Here is a 23,992-nt window from a genome sequence, read left to right as displayed (position 1 = left end):
TTTCTACAGAAAACCAGTTACTCATTTTATTCATATTAGAGTATGAACTTTTTACTCTACCTTTTACCATATCACACATAAGTATGGGACTTTTACAACTAAGATTCAATACAACTGAGCAAACACCATGCACCAATAGATTAAATACAGCTGACATTTTTTTAATAAACTGACCATGAGTTTATTTTTCTCACATTTCATCCACCAAGTTTCATGGAAATTTGTTCGATAGTCTTGTGTGCAATCCAGCCGACAAACAAACTTACCAAACAGGGCGAAAACATAACCAACAATCGCTTCCCTAAGACAAGTGTCACCTCAGGCTGCTGGGAAATGGTTACAAATGCCGGACTATCCATAAATCTAGGACATATTTGGACTATAACATGGTTATTAGTCACTTATCCAAGAAGACAGACAGACAGGTTTTTTTTAAAGAGGTTACAGAGATCCCAATCAGCCACTCCACTGGTACTGAGGAAAACGAAGTGAGTTGTGTGCAGATGGCAGAGGAGAGGAGAGCCTCACATGCTCCCAGCAAGGAAAAAACCAGGGCATATCCCGTCTATGTGCAGCTGCTGGTGTGAAGGAGAAGCACACACTCACAATGGAGTCTTAGCTCACCTTGTGGAAAATGGATCTAGTTCATGCTGTTTGTATTTAACTTAAAGGATGCAAGCAGAACACAGTGGAGCAATTTCAGTTCATTTTACGTGTTCAATATCACCACAGACAACTGGCTGATGCTTAATGATTCATCGGTGGCACAGAAAACTCAACTTGGCTCCCATGCTCCTCTCTAGCGCTCCTGACGTGCTCTCTGGCTGACTGTCTGCTGCTGCATAGACCTCAGGTGACCCTACCTTTGACTCGCAGGTAGAAAAGCAGCGTGAGTAGCATCCCTCCAGCCGAACGTTGCCGCTGCCTCGTCCTCACACCCTGGATCTTATGGTGGTCTCCTGGACCTTTTCCACTTCTCCTCTCCTCATCCTGTCTTCCTCCTCCTCCTCTCGCTCTATCCGAACAGCTTTGCTTGTGTCTCTGTGTCGCTCTCTCCTCCCTCCCCTCCCGCCTCATTTGCTCTCACTCTCCTCCAGGATGCTTGTCTTCATCTCACAGTCACACCATACTCACACTCCTGATAGTATACATCAGACAAGGCAAACGCAAACATACTCATACTCTACAATAGTCTTCTTTTTTTAATCCTAATGTGCTGAACAGGGATAACACCACATCATTGAGAACTGTCAAAGGAGCCCTTCATGTTGCAATTGCAGCATGTTGCCCACAAGATGGCAGAAGAAGCTCTGAATCCAAAAGCGGCATCTTCAGCACAAAACATATTTGAACCTAAATTTAAACCTGATGGACTATTTTTAGTGCCAGTGCTGTGCCACCTGGAGCACATACCAGACTACAGTGATTCTTTCCTCGAGACTTACTGGATATAAAATATATTGGTAAAATGGGTAATGGTTTAGTTTTGGAAGCTTATTATACAGTATATACATATATGTGTGTATATATTAAACTTTATTTATATGGCACTTTCCTTATAGGGATAGTTCAGTGATTTTGAAGTCGGGTTGTATGAGTTACTTATGCATAGCTAATACCTAATGTTAATGTTACCTTATGTCGATGGTGATCAGCGATGTCATCGAACGGAGTTTGGAGGGGAAATGGAAAAAGTGCAAATCTCAGTCCCACTGTTGTAGAGGTGACCACCGCAAAAAACTATTTTTCGCCACATTTTTAAATGGTAAAAATCTGTTCAATTGTACACTGGAGCCGTTTAAGTTTGCACTTTTTTTTCAAGCGTACTGGGCCATGTATTACTGCGCCAACTTAATAACTTTTTTTTTTTAGGTCAAGTTTTATAATGTGGCGAAAAAGACGTTTTGCAGTGATCCCCTCTGCAACAGTGGAACTTACACTATTTCCATTTCCCCTCCAAACTCCATTAAATGACATTGCTGATCACCGTCTCCATAAGGTAAAATATAAACTCTCCATAAGTAACTCATACAACCCTACTTCAAAATCACTGAACTATCCCTTTAACAATGTTACAAGATGCTTTAGGAAAAAGAACATAAAACAGACCATGCAGATTAAAAACATCATACAGGTGTCCTGACTGCCAGCACTTTTAGTTGCATATAGTAAGATATAACTGCAACATCTCTACTCATATATTTTATCATATAATGCTCTTTTCCTGTCTGGAAATGAAGATGTATTGTGTAATAACAGATGATAGCACATTAAACATTTGGGGTTTAAAGTGTCGGGGGGGGGGGGGGGGGGGGGCCAATCCCAGCTGACATTGGGTGAGAGGCGGGATACACCCTGGACAGGTCGCCAGCCTATCGCAGGGCCACATAAAAAGACAGACAACCATTCACTCTCACATGCACACCTACGATCAATTAAGAGTCTCCACTTTATCTAACCCCATTCTGCATGTCTTTGGACTGTGTGAGGAAGCCGGAGAACCCGGAGAGAACCCACGCATACACGGGGAGAACATGCAAACTCAACAAAGAAAGGCCCTGGTTGGTTTGAAGCGGGACTCAAACTCAGAACCTTCTTGCTGTGAGGTGACAGCGCTAACCACTACACCAACGTGCAGTCCTGGACTCTAACTATATTCCCCAAATATGATGGAAAAAAAACAGTCATGAAATCAATGACTCAGTTTAAAATATGGTGCAACTTTTAACCTCCTCAAATTACAATTAACAGAATCCCAGACTTATACAACATCATAAATTATCTTTACTTTTGTAACCCAAACCTACTGAATCAACACACTGGCTACATCAAATGAATCAGTTATTTTTATTGAACGCGCAGCGAGCAACCATGCTGATTAGCTTATTGCACACAAATTGGTACTGGTGTATTTGCCAAACTAACTCCAGCCTGCATTTATTTGTCATCTGTAAAATGTCCTGCTCAGTATGTATCTCAGTCACAATACTTTAAAAACTCAAATATAGGGGATCAGTATCAGGATTGTCCGTTTGTGTCCGTTATGAGTTTAATTAATAAAAAATACTATCTGCAGATAAATCCGACTCCTACATATCAATATTGGCCTCCAAAAGCAGAAGATGTTCCTAAAATAAAGTTCATGCCTTAGATGACGGGACGATTAAACCATGTAAATTCCACCATACAAACTTACTATTTTATCTCTCTCCCTCTCCTTCCCTCCCTCCCTCCCTCCCAGCCAAACACACTTGGACTCATACGTCTTTCCTTTCCTGCCAGTGTTTCAATACCGGGAGGTTGTGTAAGCATTTTCTGCATTCCTTTACAGTGAGGGTGGACGGCTGTTCTGGAGGTTGGACCCATGGCTTTATCAAAGCAACTTTGAAGAACCATTAACTTTATCAGCACTAGCAGCAGCAGGCAGTGTGGTTCAGCTACTCTTTCACTCTGAGTCAACACTGTGGCTGAGAGCTGTGTGGTGCAATAGAAAAACACAAACTGACTGATTTGTAAAGAGGCTCTCCACAGGGAGCAACTGAGATGTTTCCTTTACTCTGTGTGGTCTCTGGCATCCAGTCAGAGAAACTTAAGCTAGACCCATAGACTGTATGTCAAAATGGATGTAGTCACCGGTGCCTGAAGACTGTATTCTCTTGAATCACCAGCAGAGGGCGACTACACTGGTTGCAAAAAGAAGTCCGCTTCTATAGAAATCTCTGAAAAAACGACCCTACTTCTCACTTGATTTATAACGTTAGTAAACATTTTCTTCTTCAATACAAAATCTTTTTATAGTAAAATAGATGATATACATGGAAGAGTTGATACACATGATTGACAGCTTGTCCGTCCAATTGGTGCATGGTTGCAGATGTAGGTGGGTGCAAAGAGGACAAGCTCTCAGTCAGACACACCCCCTGCTCCAACGTCTTTCTGTATAAAACCAAGATGGATCTGGTCAAAATTCTAAACTCGAGGCTTCAAATACGGCAGCCCAGTCATGGTGGGTGCCACTTGGCTAGACCAGCTGACTTCCTTAGCTTTAGCTTCATTAGCATTAAACAAAAAAACAGAGCCACTGCAGATTGCATTCACGTTTTTCATAGTATTTTCATGTTTTGGTTTTTACCTTTTTTCTTTACTGTATCATATACAAGTTAATTTGTACCAGTGGGGCACATGTATTCAGATGCCATACTATATTCACACTTACACTTAGCTTCTGCCTCTTTTGCTCCTACAAATGTTCAATGTTCACTAAATCTATTTGAGAGCAACTGGGGACAGCCACTGCATCACACACGTGTTTTCTTCGCTGGAAATATATTTGGATTTATTCACACTATAACTCTGGACCAAAAGGAGAGGCCTACAGAACCAACTTGACATTACTGCAAAACCCTGAGGTGCACAGCGCAGGTTATCCACACATGAAATATGTACTGTAGTTTTGGTGCTAGTTGGTGAACCTATGTACCTGGCAAGCTAATCGCTACACACTGGCCAGCCATGATATACTGTATCAGGGCTTTGGCTGTACATGTTAGGTGGGAGCTGGTTAACTCTGTCACTAACTCCACAATAAATGCACTAGGGCTGGGACAACTCGTCGACGTAGTCAACTACATAAATTCGTTGACTCAAATAATTTGCGTAGATGAGTCGCCACAAACAACTAGATTAACTCTTGTCCCATATTCCAGTCCAGTGGTGGCGGTAATGCACCAAAAAGCTAGCAGCCAATCGATATAGGGGCCATAGTTTAAAAAGCAGCGGCAGCTGCGCGAGCTGCAGCACGAACACCGAACAAACAAACAAAAAACACGACCGGCTCTGGGTCGGCTTGGAAAGGTTTCAGGGCGAAGGTGGCTCGGGGCTCCGGCAGCAAGCGTTAAAGCGCCCTCTCGCCCTCACCTTGCCGCCTCCCGGGGCCGTGGACATGGTACTCGCTGCGCCTTCCCTTCTGCTTAGCCACAAAAACGCAAATCAACCCAAAGCACAACACACATTATATTATAGTTTGGCTAAATCCCGATGACCTGACAACATGCTAGCTCTCCTGCTTATGATACATAGCATTTCAGCCTTGTTGTCTGTAAAACCTTGACAGGCTGTTATGGCATACCTTTATTATGTTAGCTTGCAGGGCTTTGCTCAAAATGCTTTGACTTCAGAAAATCAAAAACAGCAAAAGATAACAAGGTGACCGGGTCAGGCATGTGGTGCACCGAGAAGAGGAATGCAGACTGAAAGTCGTGAAATGAAAGAGAGATTAGAGGAAGAAAGTAAAGTATGACTGTACAAAAACAGGAGACTGACAGAGGAAGGGGAGTTAGACAGAGGGGAAAGGCCACGGAGACGCCTCTGAAATGAGGCTAGCAGCTCTGCCACAGACAGTTGACGGCACCCAAATATGGAGTGGGCTCCGTGTGGTGGCTCAGCAGACCTCCCCTTCTCCTCGCCGTGGGCTAGCTTCAGCAACACCATTGTTGTGTGGATTGTTTGTGCCAGCTGAAGTGATTGCCCAGTTCGAGCATTATGCAAGGGAGCATCCTTTTGTGGATTAGCTCTCTGAACAGATGTGCTCCAGGCTAACGCTATTCACTGCACAGGTTCAATAGCAGGACATGCAAACTACTCCACATCCAGCTGCACCACCGAATGAGGTCAGTAGCAGTAGTAGAAAAGAGATGAGTGCCTTCAATTTCAGCATTTTTCTATGTACAATCCTGTTTACATTGTATATATTATTGCTATTTCTACAATCCCCATGTTTATATTGCATGTTTACTTATTTATTATCTTTGTTGTAGCTGTATCAGGGCAAATTTCATTTTGCAAACATTACTTATTCTTAAAGCGGCAGTAAGCAATTTTGGAGGAGCCTGCTTCTCTCTTTGTTGTTGTTGTCAGCTGCACTGACCGGGCCGCAAACCCGCTGCCTCCAGTATGGGAGGCTGACGCGCAAACCACAAACTAAGCGCTGCACCCAGGTAGACCTATTCTTTTGTAACACATTCCCCTCAACTCACCTCTCGGTCACTCTGCTTATTGTGAGAAGAAAAACATCTCAATTTCAATTTTGCAAGGACCAAGCGCCACACAATAAGCTCATAAAACTTTCTCCAAGAGTCCCGCACTGTCCAGCTAACCTGACAGATAGCCCATCAGAAAAAAAAAATCCTATAATACAAATGCTGCAATCTTTAAAGCCAGCCACAACTGAGAGCTGCACCAGGGTTGTCTTTGCATTAAATGCCCCAGTTGTCAAAGATCTAATCATTTCTTTCATGCAGATTTGGGAGAAAGGGATTAGACAAAGAGGCACAAGTTAAAAAGAATTGAAACCGTCTGTCCTTAAGTAAAATATATTTTCGTCTGAAGGGTGATATGACCCAAATCTGGAGAAGACAACTACCATGTTACTTAGAGGTTTAGTTCCAACCCACATGACAAAAAAAGAGAGGAAAAACCATGGCTCCCAAGACTGTTGACTATGTCGAGACTGAGCTTTTGAGAAACAAAGTCATTCCCACAACAGAATATGAAAAGTTCAGGTTCGATTCTATGTACTGTAAAGTCCTATCAAGTGTGTGGATTAGCTTAGCGCTAACCAAATAGTCTCTTTAATGAGCTTCGGTATTGGTTTTGATGTGTCTTACAAAGCACACAAGTTTAGTAAAGCTGGCTCCGGTACGTACTGTAAGTGAAAAGGTGCTACCACACCTGCCCGGCGTCAGTGCTTCTTAAGTTTTATATTAACCCTCAACACCTGTAACCCAGGAAACTGAATTCCAAATAAAGAACAAAGCTGTTCTGTGAGAAAAATCAATCAGGCATACATTCAAAGTGCTAATTTCTGCTGGGTGCCAAGGGAGCCTAACTCATTAGGAGTAAGAAGTTATAATGATTCAGTCATGAATCTACAAGCTGCATGTCTCTATTAAGCCTCTGACGACACCCAATGATAGGATGATCCAAACGAACGATAGTACACCATGTTCTTCCAGCACATTAAAAAATGTCTTGCATTGCATTGCAGTCCTATCTTGGAAGAGCTGCCACAGACTGCATGGAAAGGAACAGGAGGTGTTATATGTGCTGGGAAGTGCCAGAACAGTCTGGCATCTCTTAGTTCAGCGACTGTCTAACACCTCCTCCGGGCACTTAAAAATGTTTACACCTTCAGTAAGAATACTGCTACAATGTTTAGATGGGAGCTGATATGGTTTTTAATAAATTCCCATCAACCAGTAAGTGTTAATCAACTGGGATATACAAAGCCCGACATTTACCTCACAGTTTTGGTTTGCCTTCACATTTATTGCATCAACTTCTATAGGGAACAGAAAAAAGCAGCACTGATAAACTGCACACTACCTGTCCAGGAACAAACAGCCAACAGATACAGCTGGATGAATATAGTGCAGCATTTAGCGGCTGAAGAGCCAAATGTTTTTCTCCAGACGTATTGGACACTAAAGCAGAGACAACGAGGTCAAAGCCTGTGGCTGGACTGAGAATGGTCACTGTACGAAACTAAGAACATTGTTGAAAAACAACAACTTTCAATGGAAGTTAGCTGAAATCTGCTCAAAAAGTTGCTAATTTTGCTGGATAATAACACAATAAATTGCATATTCATAACATCATCACATTGTGTTTTCATTCAGCCGGTTTCACCCCTTTCATCTGTTTACCTCCTTCCACCTCTCTGTGTTCACATATATTATGTTTCATAAAACAGCAGAATTCAAACTGAAGCTTTTCTCATTCATTTTTTCTCATTCTGTTGACAGAAACAACAGAATAAGTATGAAAGTGACAGAAACGTGGCCCGTCAAGATGACACGTTGACTACGAACCACTTCTAAGTCATTTCCAAGCTGCTCTGCTCTGATAAAATCAACATACACACAAAAGTTAAAGACAAAAGCTGTGGTGTGATTTATGACTATATTTTTTGTAAAATGATCCCTCAAAGTGAAAGTTGGAAGCTCATTTATGTCTATGTCAGTGTTGTCTGGTTAATTGAATGACAAAAAAGAAAAGTAAATTAAAAAAGTCTGAAAAGTTGGTTTAGGCTTTAAGTTAACAATGATGTAACAGAAACTCTGCACAAGTTCATTCTAAAAGAGCAATGGCCAATAGGGAAACTCCAACTCTCAGTCACATGGCATTCTGCTGACCAATGGTGTAATACATTCATCAGGCAGGTGTTTGCTGATATTGTAGAAATAACCAAAAAAAGTTCTGTCTATCAGCTTCTTTTGATTAATTGCCCCATAGAGACCAAAGCCTATCTTTGCCGACAAAGTAGTAAGATCAAAGACTGAATCTACAGTAATATTCACAGGTCAAGTTTTACATTTGGTGCTTATTATTGTGTTAATGGTTACTTATATATATATTGTAGCTACTTATGGTAGTTATAATGTGTAGCTCATGAGCACACAACTTACTGACTGCCCTTAAGGTGCTGAAAAAGCATCACCAAGACGCCTGTCACCACAACACGTCTCACTGAAATCAGAGGGCAGAGGGAAGCTTTATGTTAAGTGCATTGTTCAAGGCTCTATGCTACATCCCATAAATAAACCCCTCCCCTTTTGGTGATTAATCATCGGAAGCTGAAACGATTAGTCAACAATTAGTCAATGAATCAGTCAGAGAATTAATTGCCACTTGTTTTGATAACTGATAAAGCTATTTATCATTAGTCAGTGCTCCTACGACAATGTAACACAAGTCATATTTGAGACACAAAAAGCCATTTAGAATGAAATTCATGACCAACTCAGAGCTGCATGCACACGTATGCAGTTTCAGAGTTTGGGAATGTTGCTCAGATCAAGTCTCCTTCTCCCTCATTTTTCTTGGTATGATGGATGTTTTGTCACTGTGTTCAGACACCACAGTGTCTCTTTAAGTGTATGTCTACACCTGAATGTTGTCTGGAGATTAGGGCTGAACGATTAATTGCATTTGCGATAATATCGCGATATGATGAAATGCGAGTTTCTAACCGCAAGGGATGCGATTACACTGGTCACATGATACGCGAGCGAGTGGAGCACTCGGTTCCAAGAACAAGCATCAGTCACGCTGCACTATAACCTGCTGCGCAATGGCCTCAAGCTCGACAGAACAGTCAGAAACTGATACAGCGGAGACTTTAGTCTCTAAGAGGAACAGCACGTCGGTTTTAAAAAGGAAGATGCTGCGCAGCGTCAGGTGTTGTGAAGAACATGCCGTGCTACCGTTGTTACTTCACGGGGCAACACCACCAACCTGTATCAGCGCTTGACACAGCGCCACAGCAGCTACATGACGAGTGTACGGCCAACAAGTCAGTGAAAGTAGTGACGAACACAGAACCACACAAGAGTTGTTTGAGATTGTTACTCTGTATGAAAATGTCTTACGTGGCACCGTGAGGTAACGAACACCACGACGATTCCCTCGTTAAAGAGAGAGACTGCTAACAGAGAGAGAGCTCTCTCCCTTTCTCCTCTTCAACACATCTCGCTCTCTGTCCGTGTGCGCGCGTGTGATAATTATAATCGCAAATCAAATCGTAATCGCAATTCCCTACTTTCCTCAAATCGTTCAGCCCTACTGGATATCTGTTGCTGCTCACCCTGGTGCTGGTATTGGAAATAGGGGCGGAGGCGTGGTGGAGGCGAGGGTAGAACAGGACTGGGAAATACCAGGCATGAGTTGGCGGGTTAATTTGGCAGTATGTGGAATTCTGCATGTGGGAAACCACTGGTGCAGAATCTGAAACACTCCACACTGTGGAGCTAGTCCTGGTCTCCCTGGGGCCCTTGTGCTGAGGGGTCCTCCTACCCGACCATTTGCCATTATCACACAGCCACGCTTGAAACCCCAGTCATTTCCATGGCCCTTTGCAACTTTCGTAGTGAGCATCTGCTCTGAGCATTGCAAACACAAGCTAATTATGATGCATTTTGGTTCTGCTGCCCAACAATTATCTGCAGGATTTGCAAGAACCCTGGTTCCAACTTCTCACCAGACCAAATGTAAACCTATTTGAAGACGTCACTTTGGGAAATTATGATACAACATGTCTTATAAACCAACTGATTTGTTGACTGAAAGTATTTTTCAGATTGCATCCACGAATAGGATAGGATGGGTCCACTTCCTCACTTTACAAAAGAGAGTCATAGACATATTACACAATACACTACATCACCTTGTTGGTAAACAGCTTACAGTACAAATGAGAAATTCATTAAGTAAGAAATTAAGGACAATTCAGTGGACATGAGGATTCGCTAATCATTATTCTAGACTTTTCCAGATCATAGTCAAATGAGGGAAAACCAGCAATTTCAAAAGTTGGTGAGCTCACAGAGTGAAGTTGCAGCTAAAAAGACATCGCAAGCTGTAAACAGCTAAAATGTAACAGACGAGGTACACAGATTTTTATCTTATTCCTCCTAGTCTGCACGTCTATCAGACAAATCTGACATAAAAATTTAAACCCTGCTGGAGTCTGATATGTTTACTAGAAATGAACAATAATAATTAATGGGATAGAATGACCAGTGTAGTTATGATTTGTAAACTTCACTGCAAGTATAATTGTCTTCTTAAAGGAAGGTAGAAGGAGAAGTTCACTGGGAAATGGACATTAGTCAATTTAATGCCAGGCGAATCAGATCCTGATGCATCTATTCTCAAAGTTAATTCAGCAACTAGATCACAAAATAAGTGAGTGTCATTTTTTCTTTTAAAAATCTACTTTCGGTTTCAGATCTATGTGTGGTCTCTGTCAGCACATCACAGTATTATTAACATGAAATGACATGGAACATTCCTCCAACAAAATGTGGGTCTACAGCAATTTTTATGCTTGATGGCGGTGCTGAGTAACAGGTCAAGGGCACGCCCCCCAAGGTCACCCTTGGGGGGCTATGAATATTCAGACAAAATCCTGCAGCAATCTGGCTAATAGCTGAGATATCTTGCTCTGGACTAAGGAAATGGATGGACAGTCAGATATTGACATTCTTTGGAGCTGCTTTGAAGGAAAATATTTGCAATTGCAATTTGCCCCGCATATTTCACACCTCCTCAGGCCGAAAATGAATTTGGGCCCTTTCTTTGCTGCCCTCCACCTGAAGATAGTGATTTTGTTCTCTTGAAGATGAGAATATTTCATTAGCAACGAGATGCCCAGCTAAACCTGTGTGATAACCTCAATGCATCAGAAATAAAATAACAGTGATTCCTTGCAGAAGCCAGAGCATTGCTGTTGTTTTTTCATGGACTCGTACGAGAACCTGTCTCACATCGACTCCCAGGCCCACACAGTACATGCAGTGCACTAAGACAACGTAATGAGAAATTCCTCCACTGGTTCTTGAGGCTGACAGCTCAATGCAATCACTCCTGGGAAATCAGGGATTCCTCGGTAGGCAAGAGACCAGGGCTGTCCTGCTGCTTGGGCTTGGAGTTGGCTTTGAAGGCCCGTGCAGTCTGTGACATTGTAATCAGTGTACAAACAAGGACAAACCATGTTGTGGACTAGTGAGCAGTGGTAAAAAGTAAAGTCCATTCATGTATAGCTGATCTATTGTTATATCAAATGATTGTAATGTGAAAGGTGTAACTTGTAGTGACAAACGTACAGAGAATAAGCACCAGTTACTGCAGTTGTCCTCAGTTGTGTGAAGCTTTTAAGCCTCTTTTAGCTCATTGTTTTGTTCTATCAGCCAGCAAATCTGCTATGTTTCAGGCTGGAGCGGGTGCGTGGAGACCAAACAAGAGATAACAAGGGAGAATATCCTTTGAAATTTGGACATCAATCGATCCTTTTCAGGAATGATTGGCATACATTAACACTCCTAAACAATAAATAAATACAATAAACACGTGCTTCCCGAAATGTGGAACTATTCCTGTACGTTACCCATAATTGCAGAAGCAGTTTTAATGTATTTCACTTTAAATAATACAGAGGAATTATCCAGCTGATCATATTTCATCCCCCACATTTTTGTCCCATCACCGATCACTTTGTGAGGGTTGTACAAAAAGTGAAGGTGATAAATTACTTTTAGTCTTTCAGTGTTTGCATGCCTACACATGAAAACCAACACAATGCAATCACATTAGATTTGGCGTGTGTGTGTGTGTGTGTCTGTACATACATACATCATCTACCATCTCTCTTAACAGCTCACACTCTTCTGTGGCTTCAAGTCGGCACTTTACACTTCAGCCTTAATACTCCTCTCGCTCTGTCTGTGTCCCTTTCTCTTCTGCACACATGAACACACTGTGGCCACCAATCATGCTCATCTGCATGGCTACTGGATCACCCAAACCATTATGGCCTGAAGGGAAAGTCGGCACAGCATCAGAGAGTGGATGAACACTTTAAGGAGACTGTGAGTCTGTGTTGGGCTGGGCTGATGGGGAAGTGGGGCACAGCCAAGCAACACATGCCTCCCCCAGTGAGGAGCTGCAAACCCTCACGTGGGTGTAACCGGCACTGCAAGTCATTACAATTACATCTTTAGATAAGCAGACACAGAAACAAAACAGCCATGACAGATGTGACATTTGGTAACCCTCCTGCTTGATAATATTTTCGATGAGGCAAAGGCTGGTCTGCAGGTCCCAGAAGATACTGATAAATTTTGTTCAGAAAAGTCTGCATTACCTCTGTTGTTATGCTCTTAAAGTGGAAAAGAACATTAGAAAGAAACGTGGTGAACATTTGATCTTGTTAAAGGAGCTACAGTGTGTTTGACTGAGATGACAATTATTAATCGTCTTAATTGTTTCAAAACTGCTTTTAAAAACTAAAATGTCTCTAGCCACACAGTGATTTTTGCTCTGTATCATAAATGATCTCCGTCCATACTTCCATACCTGACCATGGGAGTGTGGATGTATAGCCTCAAAGTCTATCTACTAGTTTTTTCCAGAGCTTTAACCCTCGGTCCTCCATCCTTGATACAATAGGTATTGATACCTACTTTGCAATTTTTGTACAAATCCTATCTTGTGTCCATCATTTGTCCACAAAGTATTGCAAACACCAACATTAAGTCAAAATATCATTATTTTCTATTGTGTCAATTTCAACTTGACAACTTGGATTCTACTTTTTAAGGTGTGAAAATTTACAATATAAATTATACATTATGAGAAACGTGTGATCGCTCTCCTTTTGCTTATCGCCTACACATAAATTTACTATAGTAATTTCTTCAAAGAGCAACACAGAATATTTTGTGTATTTTGGTGTGATTCAGTGAAACGGCCAATTGAAAGACAGCATTTAGTCAAACATATAGTCTTAACACAAACCCAGTTATGTCTCAGGAGAGTGCCTCTGTCACCCACCATGCATCACTCAGCGATGGTCAGTATAAAAACCACAGTGTGTCAAAGGCAGAACAATGGCACTGTGCTGTGCCACTGTCAACACCCGACTAACAAGGCTTCCATTGACAACTTTAGTACTATGTTAGCTCTGTACTGGGAGCTCTGCTGCTGCAGAAATAGACCTAGTCTAGAGGACTTCAAAATAAATAACCAGAGGGCTACAGGAAATGTCGTGACAAGTATGAGCTTATTAAAGGGGCAATATGCGATTCTAAAGCAATAAACGTTTTGTAAAACTCAGCGAATATTTCCCTGCAGTCCACTACATGCCTGTTCTAGGTCTGCGCCGAAAAATCTGGGTTTTAGGCTCAGCCCTGGCTCTGTAAATCTAAAAAACTAAAAAAAATGTCTTGGGTCGTGCCATGCAATGCTGCGGGTGAAATTATCATACGTTAAGAGACCTGCTAGCGAGTGGTTTTGGCCTAGTGGTTTGCGCGTCGGTCTCCCATACCCGATATCGCGGGTTCGCGCCCCAGCCCGAGCAGGAATATCACAACAACAACAACAACAACAAAGAGAGAAGTAAGCGTTCTCCAAGATCACTTACTGCCCCTTTAAGGCTGCTAATGATATTCTTACAGATGCCACACCTGTAATGTCAAGGTTGTCAAGTCTTAAAAAAAATGTTTGCAACTATACCTCCTGCACTTCTTTCTTCTTCAGTCTTACTTATTTAAACCTTTATTAGTTACTTTTCTACATTTTGACCTTTGTGAACATGCTTTGTAGAGAGAGTTCTGCTAATGGCATTATGCTACCACCGCAAAGCAACTTCACGGTCAACAACCGTCTCTACCTTCTGTGCCAGAGCTGGCCCTGTCAGAGTAGCCTTTTTATTCTAGCTAGCACATTACTTTTTGCACATTTGCATTTGTGCATGTTTTCTATATGTTTTATTGTTACTATTAGGAGTTTTTACTTTTTTACTTCATCCCTCCTGACAGCATGATGAGCAGATCTTATTTTCCCTGTGGGGATCAATAAAGTTTTTCTGATTCACAATTTGAAATGTGTAGTGCTCACTATTATAGGCAACAATTGCAGTGAGTCAGATACAGTCGACAGAAAATGACCAGGTATCTGCAAATGGAATACATCCTCGCAGAGCCAGCTAGCTTCTGCATTAAGATCAATTTTTACAAAGCCTCTCAGCTGTTTCTCAGCAGCAAGCGGAAATGTGGGTGTGCTGCAGTGCAGCAGGGAGGCCTGACACATTACAAAACCACTGTTGCTATTTCTGGAAACTGAGATGCTCATAAGTCAAGAGGTGTGCTGAGTATTATGGGTGTGGAGCCTGAATGCGTGTCCAGCTGCTCTCAATAGCACAAACTACAAAAGACACAGACATTCTCATACCATCTAAATGGCAATTAGGCAATGTGAGGGAGATAATGTGAGACATTCTGTACCTGCTAGCTCTGACAGGTATTTTATGCTGCCAACAGAATTTCACTGAGAGCTTGACATGGGTGACAGATCCCTTACAGATTTTATTTTTTGCTTAATCATATTTTAATAAATTAGATGGCACCAGTCCAGAACAGCAACAGTTTCTCAGAGATCTCATTTGTAAGATAGTCATTTTTTGTTCAAAAGTCCAAAACTTTTAGTTTGAAGTCCTAAACAAGTCATTTTTTTCAATTTACCGAAACTAAAATGCAATCTGAGTATTTTCGCATCGCGTGACTCACGCGAGTTTGGTCGCAAGCAAACATTTGTGCTTATTTGTGTCATTCGCGCGAAAGTTTGCCCGTTCAATCCTTCCACTTTCTCCGACAAACCTCATCTGAACAAACATACGCAGACAAAGACAAAGACAAAGACAAAGACACACACACACACACACACACACACACACACACACACACACACACACACACACACACACACACACACACACACACACACACACACACACACACACACACACACACACACACACACACACACACACACACACACACACACACACAGGTAACTGTTGAACTGTTGAAGGAAAAAAAGGCAGACCGGAATGAATGGGAAAGCTACACGCGCGCACACACACGTACACATGGACTGTTGAAGGAAAAAAAGGTATACGGGAGTGCCGCTGGGGAAACGACACAAAGTGATTGCGCTAACAGGTGCTAACTCCTTCTTTCAACTCGAGCGATGGACGGCCCGCGAATTTCGCCTTATTCGCATTGCGCATATCACACCGTTCGCGCCGGCTGAGTCAGTGCTGCGAAATACGCGTCTAGTCGCCTCTTTGCATTGACTTTGTATGTAATCTACCCGCGCGAAAAATTTGTGTCGCATCCGGTGTGAACGCAAAGGACCGGAATAAGGCAAACAAATCCCTTTGTGTTAGCTATTGTTTTAGCAATTAGCTCAATACCGACAGCTTGTTGATAGTATCACTACACCCAGGCATGTTACTGTTATAACAGATATATAATGAAAAAAATCAATCAGGATCAAGATCATGGTTTTAATACCTTGTGTCAAAAAAACTTACATAAGGAATGCACCGAAATGATAATTGTTGGCCGAAACTAAACAAAAAAAAACACCAAATAACACTGAATACCAAATAACAGAAACATGTTTTTTTGTTGTTGTTGTTTGTTTTGTTTTTATTAAAGTTTTTCGTTTATTTTGTCATTTTGTTACCATTGCATTAAATAAATAGCCTAAATGTGCTTTTAAATTTGTTGTCTTGATTTTCAAGGAAAAAAAAAAATTACAAAAGTCCAATTTATAAATATTTATATAACACTGAACTTTTTTTTTTACATTCCAGCAGTCATTATACCAGAAAAGCACAATGAAACTTAAAATAAAATACTTTAATTGCATCCTTAATAGAAATGGTCGCTCTCTCATGACTCATGACAAGAGGCATCATTCCCCACTTATTCTGTTCCAGCAGTATGAGGTCATTACAGAAAGCCACGTCTGAACAGCTGTACTGATACATGGAAATAACTCTAAGTAATGTAATCTTAAAACTCAGCTGTGTTGAATAGAATGACACAAACACACAACCATGTTCTTACTTCTTACACAAGAATGAACACAGGGGGAAAACCTATAACAACCCACCAAGCTATAAATAAAACTGCCACAAATATACATGTATACTATACAAATGCACATGCATATTAGTGCATGATTGGTGTGTTGACAGAGTTCCCTCAAAAATTAATCGTCTGCAGGATAAACTTAAACCTCCAGCTACACAGACAGTTGACAGGCAGGTATGGTCAACAATAGATTGTCATTTGTCACAGAAATGTGATTGAGAGTGCGCCTGAGCATTACTCAAGCACTTCACTGATTGGCTGGAAGCACTACTGACCCCTGCCCCGTACCATATCTGATCAGTTGCATAAGGAAAAACCTGAACACAACACTCAATTTCAATATTTTCGGTTTACAAAACCTTGTTCAAATTATGCTATTTCTTTACATGACAAGTATCTGATCAGTCCTCTCCGATAACTTCAGTAACATCTCTCAAAGCATTTCCCCCCAAACCCTGGATGGTTCATGTTTTCCATTAAATCGCCCCTTTAAGTGATTTTCGGACTTTCTGAGGAATGTCACGGGACAAAGGGCTGGAAGGATAACTACATGAAATGTCTGACCCAGTCTATTAACATTGTCCCTCTGAGCCCCCCTCTTTGTCTTTCAGTGGTGCACAGACAGAGAGTAAGTCATCACTGCCACACTGGCTCCCACACTTTGACAGCTGAATCTTGTGATGCGTGAAGGACCTGTATGCTGACTCTATCTCACTCACTATCATGCATATCTCACATGCAGGACAAAGGGCTTAAAAGGGCACTATGAACTCAACAACATTCATATACCATATGTACAGTACTGTATGATTATGTATATATGAATAAGTGTGGAGTTTGCATGTTCTCCGAGTGTATGCGTGGGTTCTCTCCGGGTACTCCGGCTTCTTACCACAGTCCAAAGACATGCAGATCGGGTTAGGTTAATTGGAGAGACTTAAGTTAACCATAGGTGTGAATGTGAGAGTGAATGGTTGTGTGTCTCTTTATGTCGGCCCTCTGATGGGCTGGCGACCTGTCCCGGGTAAAACTCGTCTCACGCCTAATATCAGCTGGGATCGGCGTTATAGATAGTTCAGACCTTGACAGAAAATGTTCCCAAACTGCTGACTTGAATGTCCCTTTGGCGTCTGCAACCAACCTTGTTATCCATCTTTAGCTGATTAAGCTAAGCTAACATTTAAAGCAGGTGTGATCACTGAATCATGATTGAACCAAAATAGTCAGGTGACACACGAAGTTGGAAGACAATGAAATAGGTGTGATGTTTAATATTTACTAGTGCTGTCGATTAATTAAAAATTTTCAAATTCGGGATTAATCACTTCTTTTTTTTCATAAGACTGAAGTGTGTAATAATGGATATTTAAATGTAAAATTATGTATTTAATGTAGAATCAACACAAATGAAGTATTTAAATTCAAATACTAGTGTTTAATAGCATCTTTTAACTTCGAACACAGATTCTCTTCTGTGAACTACATATTTCCAATAAAACCATCAAGGCCAAAGTGACTCACCACAATAACACTCTTCACTCATAACACATATAGCATCCCCTCAAACCACTTCCTGTTTCTTTCGACATACGAGTATCTTGCGATATATTGATTGCTTTTCTTTTTGACGTCCATCGTGAAAGTGACACCCAATTCCTGTTTTGCGTGTGTATCGCATATTTCCCCGTGTCACTTTTTGCGTGTGTTTTTGTGACAAAACGTACTTTAAACTCCTTAGACTCCTTCCTTGTCCGTATCCGTCTTTAGCCAGGATGGCTAATGGATAATGGTTATGCAGCACACGTCATCAGCCACCATAGGAAGTAAACGAAATGTGTCAATGGCGTAAAAAAATTATTAAGCGTTAAAAAGTTCACAATTAACGCAAAGATTAACACATTTATGTTGACAGCACTAATATTTACACAATATTCAAATTGCCCTGACATTAAACAGGGTTTCCGCTATGTTCATTTTGCTAAATTATTGCAGCCGCTCCTACAGAATTTCATGAAATGTCATGACGTTGCAATTTCAAGTCCCTTCGAGGGCTTTTATTTTGAATCAACAAGACACAGCGACGGAGCGCTGCAAGCGACACGCCCCCGAAGAAAGGGAGGGAGAGGGAGAGAGGAGTCACAGTAGTCTTACCGGGAACCTGTGAGAAAAAGTTAACTTCACTTCTGTTTATCGGTTCCTAAAAGATATATATATATATATATGTATATATGTATATAATTTTTTTACGTCTCGTGTCAACGTAACTGCGCCTGTGTTTTGATAGGAGCTAGCACATAGCATGCATACTAATGTCTGAGTGAAAAATGGACCGAGTTAAATATCCTCAAGGCTGGACTACTGCACCGCTCTCCTCATTGGGACCCCTAGCAAGAGCATTCAAAAGCTAAAATATGTCCAAAACAGGGCCACCTAGGATCCTGATGAGGAAACGAAAATATGATCACATCAAACCCGTCCTTCACTCACTCCACTGCCTCACCCAACTCTGCTCCGGAAACAAAACCTTCACCCTTCACCCATCTAGGACCAGGCATTGCACCATGGGGGATCAAGCCTTCTGCTCAGCTGCTCCTTGCCTGTGGAATTCCCTCCCAGTCCAACTGAGGGCTCCACAAAGCACTTTCTCTTTTAGGAAGGGCCTAAAAACCTTTCTTTTTAAACAAGCATTCCCCTAAATTTTGTACTTTTTCTTTTACCAATGTTTTTTTTATTTGGCCTGCCCCCGCTGCTGAAAAAAATCCTAGAGGTAAGACTGCTTTGAATAATAAGAATTTTAAATTTATGATTTGTATGTGTACTAGTGGTCATTGTTTAGTGTTTGGTTACATTAGTAAAGTAGTGAGAGCTCGAGGGGCTACTACACCTGCAGCTGCAGATTGTGGTGGGGGTATCTGTGGTCCTAGTCATGCATGAGATTGTGGACATTTGTATCGTGGTTCCAGTCTCAGTTTCAGAACTGTTGCACATATTTACAGTAAAGGGTTGGACCGTCAGATTTTGTAGATTGAAATATGGTTTTGCACATATCGTCAAATCAGTGATTTGTTTCCATAGATGAAAGCATAGTAGCCAAAATGTTTCAGTTTTGTCATGGCTTCTTGAACTCTAATACCTCTAAGAGTGCAAAGGGATTCATCAATCATGCCGACTTTCATTTGTTACAGTATATGGGCTGACTTTTTTCCTTCTGGGAAATCTGTGCAAATAAACAGCATTCCGTTGTGTTTTTTTTGCCTTGATTCGACGGTTAACAACGAAGACAGAGCAGTGAGAAAGCCCAACTTCCCGGTGCTGTGCGATGGCCTGAGTTTTATATAAAAGTAAGTCTTGTGAACGCAACGCTGCAGGTCTGCCCCCACAGGGTGAAGAAGCACGTGCAGACAGGCGGAATGAAAAAAAGTGGCGGGCAAAAAAAGTGGCCCAGGGGGGCCCCCCGCTTAAAATGTGGCCTGGCTGGGTCTTTATTTTGTCTATGTTTCCCGGACTGAATGATTGTCCCAGTACGGCCCTGGCAGTAAGACAGTGAAGTGGATGACACGCAACACTGATCCCCACTCATGCCCATTAGGAATCTAACTGAGAATGTTGTAGGACACAACTCAATACCACATTGACAAAGTGTCTACACCATTAGTTTATAGTTTTGGGAGCCATTATAACATTAAAGGAGACATATCAACAAGTCCTCCAACTCATAAGTAGAACTGTCGTATGTGGTAAAAGTGACCAAATGGCTACTGGAGAGTGGGAGCGGAGGCCAACACTTCCTACTTGCGCTGGAAGCGGTTGACTAATCACGACAAAGTGGGCCAGCTGGCCAATCTGAGCAAACTAGGCTTCATTGGGAGGGGGGTCTTGAAAGAGACAGGAGCTAAAACCAATTGTTTCAGGCAGAGGCTGAAAAGAGGAACTGCAGGACTGGAGAGAATATTAGAGCATGTGAATCTTACCAAGTAAAATCCCAAATCAAAATTATAAACCTGAATTTGAGCATTATATGTCTCCTTTAAAGAGCTGAGGGATTATAAAGACACTATGAAATCATTTCTATGTTTTCCCAGTGACAAGTCCAATTGTAACTGTCACTGGACTGATGTTACACAGATGCCCGCACTGAAAACCCTCCAACCCAGCACACACTGTCACATACACAGAGCTGAGCATTAGTTTGAAGACCCTCCTCCTTTCTCTGATAACGTGACATGTGTTGACCCCCATTTGTCATATGAGTTAAGCTCTGACAGCTGGAGTCTGAGCAAAAGCTGGTGAGAAGTGATACACCAGCCAAGAGTGGAGTAGAAACCAAGCCGACAGGAGCAGCACTGACCTGAACTGAGATTCAGCATAGTAGCCAGATTGGAAGTAGAAGGCCATGTGGCAGACTTTGACCCTGAGTGATGGAATGTCCAAAACACAACCATAACGGAACACATAGCCACAACACAGCAAACGAAAACACATATTCAGAAAATAATTTGTCATTTGCTCCAGTATAAACCCCTTTAAATGTATGTAGGCAGGTGACAATCTCAGCCTGTGAAAGACAGAATGTGCTATTGGCTGAAAAATGTGGGCCTGAAGAAGTTTTTCAGTGCTCAGTACTCAATGAGCACCTTTCACTGGAACAACTGGAAGTTCTCTACAGCAAACCTACTGACTCGGCCTTGAAATTACCTGTGGTAATGTTAGCTTCGACCATTATAAGCGCATCTTTGGTACACTTATGTAAATTCATGTGACAATTTAACGAGCCCACAATCACTCAAACAATCCAATAAGCACTGAGTGATGACATTTGTAATAAGTATTAAGTGGCAGTGAAACTCTACGTTAATGTCAGCGTTTGATTCTTTACAGCTTTCAAAAAACTAAACTAAATGCATAACTAGGATATAAAAATTTAATTTTATTATCTGTTCTGAAAAACAAACATGGTTTGGTTTTCATGTTACTAATGTAATAAAGAACATGGTATCTATTAAATATGAGCAAAATGTAAGCAAAATAATTTTTTTTATCAAGTGGGTCGCACTCTGGTTTATGTAGTTCCCACAGCTGCTGACAGTTACAATGTGCAGAACATCAGTGTTACTCAGTGTTGTTTCCAAGGTGCATGGAGAGGGGAAACAGCCTGAAGAGGCTCCATGAAGAAAACAGTTGCTTTCATTACAGACTAACCTGGCGAATATTTTTTGATTAATCTATTGATTGTTTAGTCCAGAGGCAAAGAGTTTCAGGGAGAGTCCAGTGAGTGGGTGTGAAAAAACAGGACAGTTCGTAGAAATGTGTGTGTGATCTGTTTAAAGGGAGTTCACAGTCAGAGAGCCAGAAAATAATAAATGCCTTATAAGACAGACCTTTCTTTGTAATTGGTGTAGTCTGCAGTTATGTCAAACAGCTTTACTTATTTGTTAAGTTTATATGGAATCATATAACATAATTTGGCATAGCCATCCAGAAAGGGCTGAACTTTCATTTGTATCATGAGTAAATTACACTTATAAACTTTATATTTTGAACCAATATCTTCAGTATTCCAATAGGAATTGAGTTGATGAAATTGACTTATTCACATGAGTAATTTTGAATCGTAAATAAAAAGGAAGTTCAGTCATCATCTAAATAACAGAAATATAATTATTGACTATCAGCGGTTAGCCAATATTTAAGGAAGGAGAAAGGAGAAACTATGAATTATTTCCATTAAAATAAAATCCTTGTATCTCTTGATTTAAACAAAAATAATTTTCTTAACAACCTTTTTTACAAAGGTTTTTTATGCACTACTACATTTTTCACCTTAGGGCGACACGTGGCACATATGCTCACACTCATGGCAGATTCAGTAGAGGTTCAGTATCTTGGCCAAGGAGACTGCAACACGTGGACTGAAGGAGCCAGGATCGAACCACCAACGTTTCAATTAGTGGACAACCCGCTCAAGTTGCTCCTGAGCCACAGCCACACAAAGGGTGGCCAACAATTAAGGTGCAGATCGTGAGACCAACATCCTCAATTCATGTCAGGCTGAGGACCTCTCACTCTACTGTTGGCCAACTTATAAGGCAGAAAACTAATTTACAAAACCAGGTTGAGTATTACATGTGCTTTGTGATACCCCCCCATGCAAGTCCAGGCCAAAAAGTGCTTGCTCACTTTAACCACCACTGCTTAGGTAATGGTGCACCAACAGCCATCACTCTCAGGTGTGTCCAACCAAATCCAATAGCAGACCTCAGAGACATCCAGTCAACCCATTGAAGATGCTTTATTTATGTGAAAAATAACTGTCAAAGCTATAACACTAGTGTTTGAGTGGCCGGGGTTCTAGAGGAAGTAAAGACATAACATGTCAGTTTTCGATATGCACAATAATATGAGCACAAATGTACAACAAGGAACTGATGCTCATACTGAAAGTATGCATGGCTATACCCACTCCCAAAAGTCAACCAAGCTGACTTAACTCCCCCGCCTGATGCAATGTTTACATCAAGTCAACCAAAACCATGACAAAGCAGAACTGCTGTCTGAGAAGCTTCATAAACACAATCATCAACATTTTACCATGTTAGAACATGGGCAAACGATTAAAAGAATGTCATCTAATTTTAACTTCAAATCTTTGCATTGGGTTCGTTGATTGCGAGCACAATACCTACTAATTATGCACTGCATGCATAAGAAATTTAAATTTTGAAGTGAATCACAGTTGGTTCAAAACAACAGAAATCAATTTGAAACTAATAAATCTAAGCAGCCGTTTATTCTGGTTCTATTCTAACCACATTTAAAAAGGATGTGAACCATTGATGTACACCACATTTACCCTGTACAGTCTGTACATACACTATAAATAATGCATGCGTTTCTCTACTTGTCAGGGATGTGGATCACAGCTAAGATAAGAATGGTTATCAGTGGTGTAGTATATTCCACAGAAAACAGCATGACTAAAATCCATAAAGAAGCTCCAGTTCACACAGAGAGCAAAGTATGGATCCAGTATAGCGATACAAAGTTTTCACAACATTTCAGAACATTGTTGGCATACAATTAAACAGACTTTAAGAGACTGACATGCTAAGTAGAGGGGCTGGTTTTAGCCTTTTTTTTTTAGAGATTGGGTATAAGGGAATTTAGCCGCTATGTTGAAGTAATTGGACCAATCCCCAGATGATAATTTAACCCGTGCCCTGCTAGGTCAGCGCACCAAACACTGGATTAAAACCATTTCTCTCTCTGGATTACTGCAATGCTGCCCAGATTGTATGCCCCACTGGAACTTTTGTGCTCTGAGTGTAAATGTCAGTTACAATGGGCTCAACCTATTTCTGCCTTATGCAATGACTGCAATCAGTTGTAATGTTGTCAAAGATAACACCTTTTCATCACATTTTACAAAAGCTCCCTCTGACCTTCAGGAGCATATGGAGTGAATTATGAAAAATTAACATGGACAGAAGACAAAC

At 41.2% G+C, this 23,992-nt stretch overlaps 1 protein-coding gene across 4 annotated transcripts in view; it reads right to left on the bottom strand.

Annotated features, from left to right (window-relative positions):
- prkcz (protein kinase C, zeta) overlaps positions 1–23,992 on the bottom strand; it is a 130,127-nt gene that overhangs the window by 67,223 nt on the left and 38,912 nt on the right. Inside the window, exon 1 of one of the 4 annotated variants that reach the window (XM_035643987.2) lies at positions 864–1,092. The exons of the other annotated variants lie outside the window; for them this stretch is intronic. Coding sequence (XP_035499880.2) covers positions 864–1,077 — 214 coding nt within the window. The 5' untranslated portion in view covers positions 1,078–1,092. Of the gene's footprint in view, positions 1–863; positions 1,093–23,992 lie in introns of those variants that run through there. 4 annotated transcript variants of the gene reach the window in all.

This window comes from Scophthalmus maximus, chromosome 3, assembly GCF_022379125.1.
Source record: "Scophthalmus maximus strain ysfricsl-2021 chromosome 3, ASM2237912v1, whole genome shotgun sequence".
In the NCBI taxonomy this organism is placed as follows: domain Eukaryota; kingdom Metazoa; phylum Chordata; class Actinopteri; order Pleuronectiformes; family Scophthalmidae; genus Scophthalmus; species Scophthalmus maximus.
This window is presented reverse-complemented; position numbering and strand designations above follow the sequence as displayed.